Here is a 10414-nt window from a genome sequence, read left to right as displayed (position 1 = left end):
GATGTATAAATCTCAATTTCGAAAAATTGACACTTAAGACTGGTTTTGTTGTCCAGGATCACATATAAGTAAATGTATAATTAAATGTGTGTGTGTGTGTTTATATATTTAATATTATACATATATTTAATTGCATATAATTAATATATATTAATATTTATATATATAGAATGTATGATTACTATTAATACTGTATGTATTTCATTTTTTAGTTTACTCGCCAGACTGATATACTATATATATATAAAAATGGGAAAAAACTAACAATAATACTGATAAGATAATAATAATAATATGAATTCTACTAATAAGAACATTATAAAATGCATTAAGGATTAACAAGCTGCTGGATTCATGAATATTTATCAGGTTGTGTGCGTTCGGTCGAACTGATTCGCTGAAATCAAAACAGGGACGACAATAGGTGAGCGCCAGCCAATGAGATTCAGAGAGTGTTCGGCGAGTGAAAATATATCTGTGCTAAACTTATACTTAGCCTCCAACTCACACACTGGCGATTAAAATCTGAGAATTTATTATTAGTATTTATTTATTATTAATATTAGACATCATTTAGTCACCCAGAGTGAAGATTTAGTCACATATGCGAGTGACTTACTCTATATATATATATATATATATATATATAGTATATATAAAATAAAATAATATAAAATGTATACTTTCCAGCAATTTATAATTGACAAAAAATAAAATAATATACATTCAAATAGCAGCTGTTCTTTTGAACTTTCTTTCATCAAAGAAAAAAAATTCACAGTTCCTCCAAAAATATTAAGCAGCACAACTGACACTTCTTTCAAAACATTTTTTTTTTACCTCTAATATTTATACTCTGGATGCTTTATATAGTAAACAACCATGCAGTAATATCTTTTTGGTTAATTCAATGGTCTATTAAAAACTTTACAAGTAAACAAAGTATTTCATCACCTCTCATTTGTTTTCTCTTTTTCTTTAGATGTAAATGGTGTCTCAGATAAATAGTGTCTCAGTGTACAAGTACTAATCTAAAACATCTGCTAAGGATCAAAAAACCAGCAGCTGGTCTCCTTAATTTATTGACCTCTACTCAGATCATAGGAACACAAGAGGCACGTCAATCTCGCTATCTGGCAGACTATGCTGTGCTTGTTCAGCTGAACTATAAATCCACAGGTATAATTTGTACCTGTGAGGAAACAAGCATATCATCATGGAGAGTTTCCAGGTCAAATTCATTAATCCTTCTCAGATACTCACTCTTTTTCATCCATCCGGAGACTAATGTTACCTTGAGGGAGGAACAGCGGTGCAGTGTGCTTTCCAATTGGTCCAGGATGAAACTGCTTGGTGGTTAGGGGAGGAGTTTCGTTTAGACTCAGCACAGGGAGGGGGGCCCGCAACAGCCCTTGCTGGTTCTTCAGACAAGCTGATTGCATCAATAAATTGAGCCACCAGCGAGAGAGGGACAGTGTTAATATTCAGATCACGGGACAGTGGCAGGAGCAGAAAGAGCCCTTTCATAATGGCAGTCCTGCTCCAGACTAGCAAAGATGAGAGACGGAGAAATAGAGAGAGAGGATTAGAAAGATAGCAGATATGATATTATACTTCAGCTCAAGACCTGTTTGATTGTTTCAGCCTCTCTGTTCAAAAGCAGTTGTGCTAATTGCATTTCACATGCTGGGTTTAGTGTAAAACTCCAGGGATTCTTATTAGATTGTTACCTGTTCTCACGTCACACACAATTTAGAAGTTATATCATTTCTTGAAAACCTGATGTGCTTCTGAAGACCTGCAGTGGTGTTTGTTAATGCAAGCAGCACATACTGTTGCTCAAGTTTTACTATTAATAAAACATATATGTAAAACAAATCAACACTGTTAAATTTAATCTTTAGCAAATAACAAAATGCATACATTTCATACTGTATATTCACTTATATTTTTCAAAAATAAAATATTTAAAATATATTTTTAAAATAAAATTAAGTTTGAAATAAAATTAAATAAAAAGTTTAAAAATATATCTTTTATCTATACAAAATTATATAGAATTTTAATGTCAGCCATTTATCACTTTTCAAAGGAATAAAAATCCCACTTTAGCACTGCAGTGGCTGGTTTTGCATGGATAAGCACCACTTGCTTTAGTTTCTTCTCATTCTTAACCTACTATTGATGCCACTGTGCATGTGTCGTGAAAGTCTCCAGCCCTGAAGGATTACCCAGTATGTGGCCTTTAATCATTCCTGTGTCTCTTTCGAAGGATTACCTGCTTTGGTGGTCGCTATCTCAATGGGATTCACAAAAGCAAAAGGATACGGGACACCTCAGTAGTAAGACAACCTATTTTTTCTTCGTTGTTCCTCATGTTTACCCAGAAAACTTAAGAGACCCCACATGAAGATCTTTTAAATTTTTTCATGAAGTTATGAGTCAGAGCCTAGAGATTGCAACAGTCCCACCTAGTTCTCCCGAGGATACCTGGATATAAACAGTGTTTTAAGATCTCTTTAGAGAATAAAAAGTCTCTCATGTAGAACCATGGCATATGGCTCCAGATCCCCAGACACTCAAGGACGATACGACTGTGTACTGCCATGCCCCATTAAGTTGATGCCGGATGTTAAACTTTATGCAAGATTTGCTGATATTTGGGTTTTTTGTGTTTGCAGCTGTTGGCTATCTCTGGAAGGTGGTCTTCTCTATGCATTTGTGGGACCAGCCGCTGCAGTTGTGCTGGTAATTTTACACTTTGTTTATTTACAGTCATTTACCAGTCTAAAAACTACACACGCCAGTGCCTTTATAATGGTTTATATCATTTACTGGACTAGTCTGCTGTGCCAACATTGAAATAGAAAATTGCCTCACTCCACCGTGGTACGGTTTGAAGATTGTGACCCCCGTCATTTATATGCATCATTAAGCAGTTTGTCTCTAGACTGAATTAAGATGTAATGGTGGCACAGATGCACACTACCATGCATCTACACAATACAAAACAGTAAATTTAGATCTATATGGCTGCATTTTTAAAGTCTAGCTTGAAGGTAGTTGTCAAATTCTCAAGTGCATTGGAAAGCACTTTCCTTTTTTTATGTTCAAAGAAGCTTTTACTTTTAGTCATTACTGTGGACAGTGCTTGAGCTGTATTGTTAATTTACTGCAGTTTGATGAGTTTAGGCCCTGACTGTGTTACTGTGTGTGTATGTGGTTACAGGTTAACATGGTGATTGGTATTCTAGTGTTTAATAAACTGGTTTCGAGAGATGGGATCCTGGATAAGAAACTAAAACACAGAGCAGGGTAAGTGCCAATTAGCTACATCACACAAACACATAGATATGAAAAATGTCACTCATAAGTTCTGTTCTTAAATCTATATATTGGGTTCACAAGATGCTTTGGTGTCCTGACAATTTACTAAAAATGCAAATATGTTCTGCTAGTTCTGTTATCTACTGCCTCTGGTATCATTTGTTGTCAAGAAAGAAACCTGTTTCTTAGAAATTAGAAGTTAGTTGGCTGATACTTTCATTCTAAAATATCTTTTAGCAAATCAGATGGTAATGTGGCTATTAGCAATAGCCAAAAAAACATTGTATGGGTCAAAATTATCGATTTTTCTTTTATGGCAAAAATCATTAGGATATTAATTAAAGATCATGCTCCATGAAGATATTTTGTAAATTTCCTACCGTAAATATATCTAAACTTAATTTTTGATTAGCAATATGCATTGTTAAGAACTTCATTTGGACAACTTTAAAGGTGATTTTCTCAATATTTAGATTTTTTTGCACCCTCAGATTCCAGATATTCAAATAGTTGTATCTCGGCCAAATATTGTCCTATCCTAACAAACCATACATCGATGGAAAGCTTATTTATTCAGTCATCGGTAAATGATGTATAAATCTCAATTTCAAAAAATTGACCCTTATGACTGGTTTTGTGGTCCAGGGTCACATATATTAAAATAGAAAACATTGTTATATATTTCTCATATATTACAGTGAATAATATTTCACAGGATTGCTGTTTTTACTTTTTTGATCAAATAAATTCAGCCTTGGTGAGCACAAGAGACTCTTTTCGAAAACATTTAAAAACTTTACCGATCCCACACTTTTGAACTATTTCAAAAAATATCTATGCTGAATACTATCACACACAAATTCACGGTGTTTTGCTAATAAAAACCTGTTCACCATAACCTAATAAAACTTTGCCCAGTATTTGTGTGTGCTACATTTGTTTTATGCTTATTAGAGTATTGTGTTGTTTTCCTAGCATCATCCTAACAACAAACTGTATCAACTGTGAGATTCACACTAAACTGCTTTAAAAGATCGTTGCCTATGTTGACAGTAGGCTGTGGACCGCATTAGGTTTGGGAACAGAACTAAAGTTTCATCTGAGTATGACAAAAATGCAGAAACAGGTAGCCTTGCCTCAAATTTACACCATTAGTTGAGCCAAAAGAGATATTTCCAGCCCAGTCCGGCTGCCCAAACAAACCGATTACAATTCTGGTGCTACTAAAGGTGCAGAAATGACACGCTTCATCTTTGATGAAGTCCACAAAGGGCCGTATCTCCCAGAGAAACATCCACCACCTCTGCCTTGGTACAATCAGACCACCATGTAAATACACTCCCTTTGTGTTGTCTGGTTATTTGGCTGTTCTGCAGGCAGATGAGCGAGCCCCATACAGGATTAACTTTAAAATGTGCCAAATGTGGCGTCGTCTCAACTACTGCTTTATCAGCAACAACGGCCAGCAACGCCATGTAAGTGCCCACCTATGCCTCAGCAAATCGATTATGCTGATTAAGCTGCATGCAAGAGTGTGCGTGTGACTTTATGCGTGTGTGTCCTTCCCCTTGCCTCGGGGAAGGAGATTTGTGGAGGTGTTAAATGAACAGCTGGCTCTTGTTCTTTGTCTGTGATATGTCGACACACTCTATTAGAACAATGCATTGGTTGTTGTGTGCTCCTGGACTCATTTATGTGCTGATGGCAATTTAGGACAATTTGGGCATGTGCATGCTTTCATCTGGAATGAAACTGGCAAACAAATGACATCTATCTCCTCTTCATCATATCTGTTCTACAGAGCTCAACAGTAGACTTCTGTAAAGTAAAAATCCCCATAATTTTCTCCATACAGAAAGTGATATTTTACAATAGCATAAAAACCTTTCTTGAAGATGAGATCTGAAGTTAAGCAATGCCGCAATTTATTTTGTTTTTAACATATAAGCATTGTAGGCTCCCTAATATCTCAAACTAGCATCTAAAATATTCACATAGTATGTTTAAATATTATTATTATTGCAATAAAATATAATAATAATAAACATATTTTCAGTATTCAGTGACTAGTATATTTGATTATTTATTTTACTATTGAAAAAAATGTAGTAGTAGTAGTAGTATTAATAACAATACACATTTTAATTATAATTGAAATAAAATATAATATTAATAATAAATAATAAAGATATTTTATACCTGTAGTAGTAATAATAATAATAAACATCTTAATTATTAAAGTTGCAATCAAATGTAATAATATTAATAATAAACAATAAACATTATATTTTATACCTGTAGTCAATGATAGATTTTTGGTTGATTATTGATTTTATTTTTAGTGTTATTGTTGAAATAATAATCTCAGAATAATAATAAACACTGTATTTTATACTTGTAGTCAAAGACTAGTCTATTTGATTATTTTATATATTTTATTATTGCAAAAAATATAGTAGTAGTAGTAAAAATAATAATAAATGTTGTATTTTATACCTGTAGTCAATAACTAATATATTTGAATATTTTGTTTATTTCATTTTTTGCCATTGTATATAGTAGTAATAATAACAACAATAAACAAACAGCCATATTGTTTTTATATAATTGTTGTCAATGACTAGTCAGGAGTCATTCATAATGATTTATGGAATGAGTAATTAATTCCCTCATAAGCTAATTTAATTGTCTTTTGTCTTTTTCAGATTTTCATTTACTTTCTTGTTATTCTAATCAAAGACTGTAATGTTATGACTCAGAGCTAGTTGGTTTGTTCAAGGCTTAGTGCTTTTCATTAAAGTGTGTGTTTTTTTTAATGTCTATGGAGAAAATGAATGGGTAAAAATACTTTTGGGACCAAGAACAAAAATCCATCTCTTTTGTTGTTCAGTCCACCATCTCTCTCTTTCTGTCTCAGGGCCTCCCTGTGGAGTTCCTGTGTTGTCCTTCCTCTATTAGCTCTCACCTGGATGTCTGCGGTGCTGGCCATGACGGACAAACGCTCAATTTTATTCCAGATCCTCTTCGCAGTCTTTGACTCCCTGCAAGGCTTAGTTATAGTCATGGTCCACTGTATCCTCAGAAGAGAGGTAGGGCTGGAACCATTATAATCCCTTACTTTTCTTCTCGTTTCCTTCAGCATTTCAGCAGACTGTCTTTAATTTCTTCAGAGGCTCAGTTTATTTTACTACTTGTCCAGTTTTACTTAAATAAAGGGATAAATATGAATATTCTGTCATCACTTCCTCACCGTCATGCTTTTCCAAATGACTTTCCTGCTTCTGTGAAACACAAAAGAAGGTATTTATAACTATACATTTAAAGAAAACCACTTTCAGAAGAGCCGAACGAGCCAAACTCACCCTTAAAATCTGCCTGACTGATCGCCAAATGAATCCCTCTTGATCTCTGATGATCCCTCTTCCTCTAAAATAAGTTTCCTATTGGACTGACATTAGCAAGCCCTCTTATTTTTTTAAAATCTGTCATTTAGAGATCACATCCACTGGTACCCATTCTGGTACGTAACAGCCACTTTCCAAGACCAATTAAATCCTGATGAATAAAGTCAAATCCCTACATGTTTTTCCTAGTTTGATATCTTGCTTCACAGAAGTGGGATGCGAATGTTGCCTTTAAATAGTTGGATGTCCTTCTTTTACCCCCTACAGGAAACAATCTGGCAATTTCAATGAGCATGAAGGATAAAAGGCATTTGTTGCTACATTTGTTTATTTGGCAGGCTTATTCATTTTTATACACTTTTTTTGGAAAGAGGTTTACTGAATACTTTATTCAGCAAAGATGCATTAAATTGATCAAAATTGACAGTGAAGACATTTATAATGTTAAAAAGTATTTCTACTTCAAATAAACGCTGTTCTTTTGAAATTTCTATTCATCAAAGAATCCTCCAAAAAATGTATGCACGGTTTTCACAAAAATATTAGGCAGCATAACATTGACAGTATTCAACATTGACAGCAATCAGAAATGTTTCTTGAGCAGCAAATCAGCACATTAGAATGACTTCTGCAGGATCATGTGACGCTGAAGACTGGAGAAATTATGCTGAAAATTCAGCATTGCCATCACAAAAATAATTTGCATTTAAAATATATTAAGAATACAAAAGAGTAATTTTAAATTCTACAGAATATTCCTGTTTTTCCTGTATTTTTGATCCAAAAAGCCAGTCCGATCCCAAACTTTCAAATTCTGAAGCAATGTGCGCTACTGAAGTGTTTTTTTCAATAGTATATATTAGTGCTGCTGAGTGACTAAAATGATGGTTCACAGGTTCAGGATGCCTTCAGATGTCGCCTGAGAAACTGTCAAGACCCCATCAGTGCAGACGCGACTGGTACATTTCCCAACGGGCATGCACAGATCATGGTAAGACACTCGCCTCCTGGGACTTCAGTGTTCTTACACTGTACAGTCACAAACTCAGCTGGAATATTCTCTTCTTGTAAATTAGATGAGAAATCATTTGCATCTGGCATCTGTGCTATCAGAAGCATCTCTCACAGTCCTCTTGATCTATATGAAATGCTTTTCTCTAGTATGAGTCTTTGTTATACAGTGTTATTGCTTATACAGTTATGACAGGATATGGAGATCTGTCTTTGCTTAATTAATACCAGCAAATCTTTCATTCATGTCCTTTGGCTTTCCTCTGGCCTTCGCCTTTCTCAGATGGGACACATTTGTCGTATTTCACACCGGTCTCTCTCATCCTTCACTGGCTTGAGGGAGTAATTGCTGTTAAAATGGTTCCGGAGATGTTTGACCCACGCAGAACGACTGGCACATAATGATCACAGTTCTCATTTGTGTTTTGATTTAAGGTTTCTTTACTAGAAGCATTTCACTATAATGAGGCCTCCAATGTGCAGACTTGTCTTTGATTCGCCGTGGTTGATGGCTCCTCTATTGTCATACCTGAATAATCCGATTCTATTTATAAGCGGTTTCAACAGATGACTGTTTTCTCTGTGGGACGTGGTTAGACTGCAGACACAAGCCAGCAAAAGCATACAATTTGAGAAGAATCCCATGGCGGCATAGATATGTTAGACTGCATTATATAATTGATGTATTATTCTGATTTTACAGTCGATTAGACTAAGCTTCTTTTTTTTTTTTGCATGTCTGCAACTGTCAAAGTTCAATAATGCTTCAGCTTTTATGTTTTAGTTCTGTCTGAATTGAACTCCTCTTGCATGTCTAAATTTCACTTTCTTCTTTTTCCACAGACGGATTTTGAGAAAGACGTGGACATCGCATGTCGATCAGGTAAGAAACAGATGGTGCACTATTAATGTGTTTCCTAATTACTTCTCCTCTCCTGGGCCAAAACGGCCCAAGAGAATAAACATTCGGGTTGCACATTAGAATCACGGAGTCCCAGTGGCACCAGGCTAATCATCCAGCGAGATAGATACTAATACATACAACATCTTTGTTGAAATTTAGGTTCACAGATTATTAAATTCATAGACTTTATATATTACTTTCATTGCATTAATAATATATCAACCTAATTAAAATAGCCTATATTTAATGCTGTTAAATTTATTAAGCACACTTAACTGGCAATTTCAGTTTGGACCAGTCTTTAAATATTCAAGAAGTAAAACGTGTCTGTGAAGTACAAAAAAACCTTTTTTATGTTTAAAAAAAAAAAACTTAACACTAGCTTTCTAATCTTTTTGTATTCTATCTGTTTTCTTTTTATTTATTATACTATTAACAAAAGAAAAAAAAGGCCTCTTAACACTAGCTTGCTCTATTCCTTTTCTATTCTATCTGTTTTCTTTTTATTTATTATATAATTTAAAAAGCCCTTGCTACATGTACTGTGTTAAGCTAACTGAGACTTGTTATAGCACTTGTATATCATTGCTCTTTTGTTGATTTTGATTGCTTCCATTGTCCTCATTTGTAAGTCGCTTTGGATAAATGCGTCTGCTAAATTACTAAATGTAAATGTAAATGTTTTTCCATATATTCCAAAAAGCCATCCATATATTGATATGGTACATATCAAATCAGAATTAGTCATAATTATTTTATTCCACGTATGTTATTCTCTTTTATCTTTCGTTTTCCCTTTATCTAGCTGCCATATGGAATAAACCTAAATCCATGAGTTTTTTTATTGTCTCCCCAAAGTAAATGGTTGGTGAAGAACAGTGAAGCTTTTTAGTCCCTTGAAATTTTTGTTTCAAAGTCTAGACAGAATTGTTTTATTGTTATACTGAAAAGTTGCTTAAAAAATGTCATTCTTCTGACATCCAGCCAACAAAGTTCAGAACAGCATGAAGTCTTCATTACAGCCATTTTTCAGTTTGTATGTAGCATCGCTATGCCCCTAGACAGCATGGTGACTCTTCTCACATTTCCTGAAAGCACTGACTGCATTTGTTTGTCTGTCTGAAGGTGAAATGTTGCATGATGCAACGCAGTCTATTAGCTTATGTGTGGGATTTAGACCAATGAGATTTCATTGTGGGTGGGGCTACACAGTGTGACGCCACATAAATAGAAACCAAGCAACTGATCAAATTTTGTCACTTATCGCAGCCAGAGCTCATTTAGACATCGATATGAGCTGCTAAATTACTTTAACTGCATAATGAGATGTCATGACAGTTGTTTGAATGTTTGATTTTGTGTATCTGCACTTATGGCACGTTACTTAAAGGGGTGGTTGACTGTTTTTTTTTATAGGCTTGATTGTGTTTATGGGGTGCAGTCTAACATGTGTTAATGCTTCGTTTGTTAAAAAACGCATTATTATTCACATAATTTACCTTTATTCCACACCGCACTGTCCCTTCTCCTCTGAACGTGCTGATCGATGTAAAATTCTGGGTTCTTGACGTAACGGACCTGGGAAGTAACTCATTGTAGTCCCTTACCAGTCGTTTTTTGTAGGCATTAAACTGCCAGAATTTTAAAATGCGATATCTCCGTTTTGATTGAACTTTCAGCTTCGTAACTTTGCAGATATTGTTTATGATCAAACAGCAACATTACACACTAACTAACATTAAAAAAGTGAAATCGCAATCAACCACCC

At 34.6% G+C, this 10414-nt stretch overlaps 1 protein-coding gene across 4 annotated transcripts in view; it reads left to right on the top strand.

The window, feature by feature from the left end:
* Window positions 1-10414, top strand: part of adgrb3 (adhesion G protein-coupled receptor B3) — a 184554-nt gene that overhangs the window by 164541 nt on the left and 9599 nt on the right. For 3 of the 4 annotated variants that reach the window (XM_016456522.1, XM_016456525.1, XM_016456524.1), the window contains 7 exons: window positions 2273-2342; window positions 2682-2748; window positions 3230-3315; window positions 4704-4802; window positions 6245-6416; window positions 7627-7722; window positions 8586-8625. In XM_016456522.1, coding sequence (XP_016312008.1) covers window positions 2273-2342; window positions 2682-2748; window positions 3230-3315; window positions 4704-4802; window positions 6245-6416; window positions 7627-7722; window positions 8586-8625 — 630 coding nt within the window. The remainder of the gene's footprint in view (window positions 1-2272; window positions 2343-2681; window positions 2749-3229; window positions 3316-4703; window positions 4803-6244; window positions 6417-7626; window positions 7723-8585; window positions 8626-10414) is intronic. The other variant, XM_016456523.1, reaches the window with a different exon arrangement.

Source organism: Sinocyclocheilus anshuiensis, unplaced genomic scaffold (assembly GCF_001515605.1).
Source record: "Sinocyclocheilus anshuiensis isolate Anshui unplaced genomic scaffold, SAMN03320099.WGS_v1.1 scaffold407, whole genome shotgun sequence".
Classification (NCBI taxonomy): Eukaryota; Metazoa; Chordata; class Actinopteri; order Cypriniformes; family Cyprinidae; genus Sinocyclocheilus; species Sinocyclocheilus anshuiensis.
This window is presented reverse-complemented; position numbering and strand designations above follow the sequence as displayed.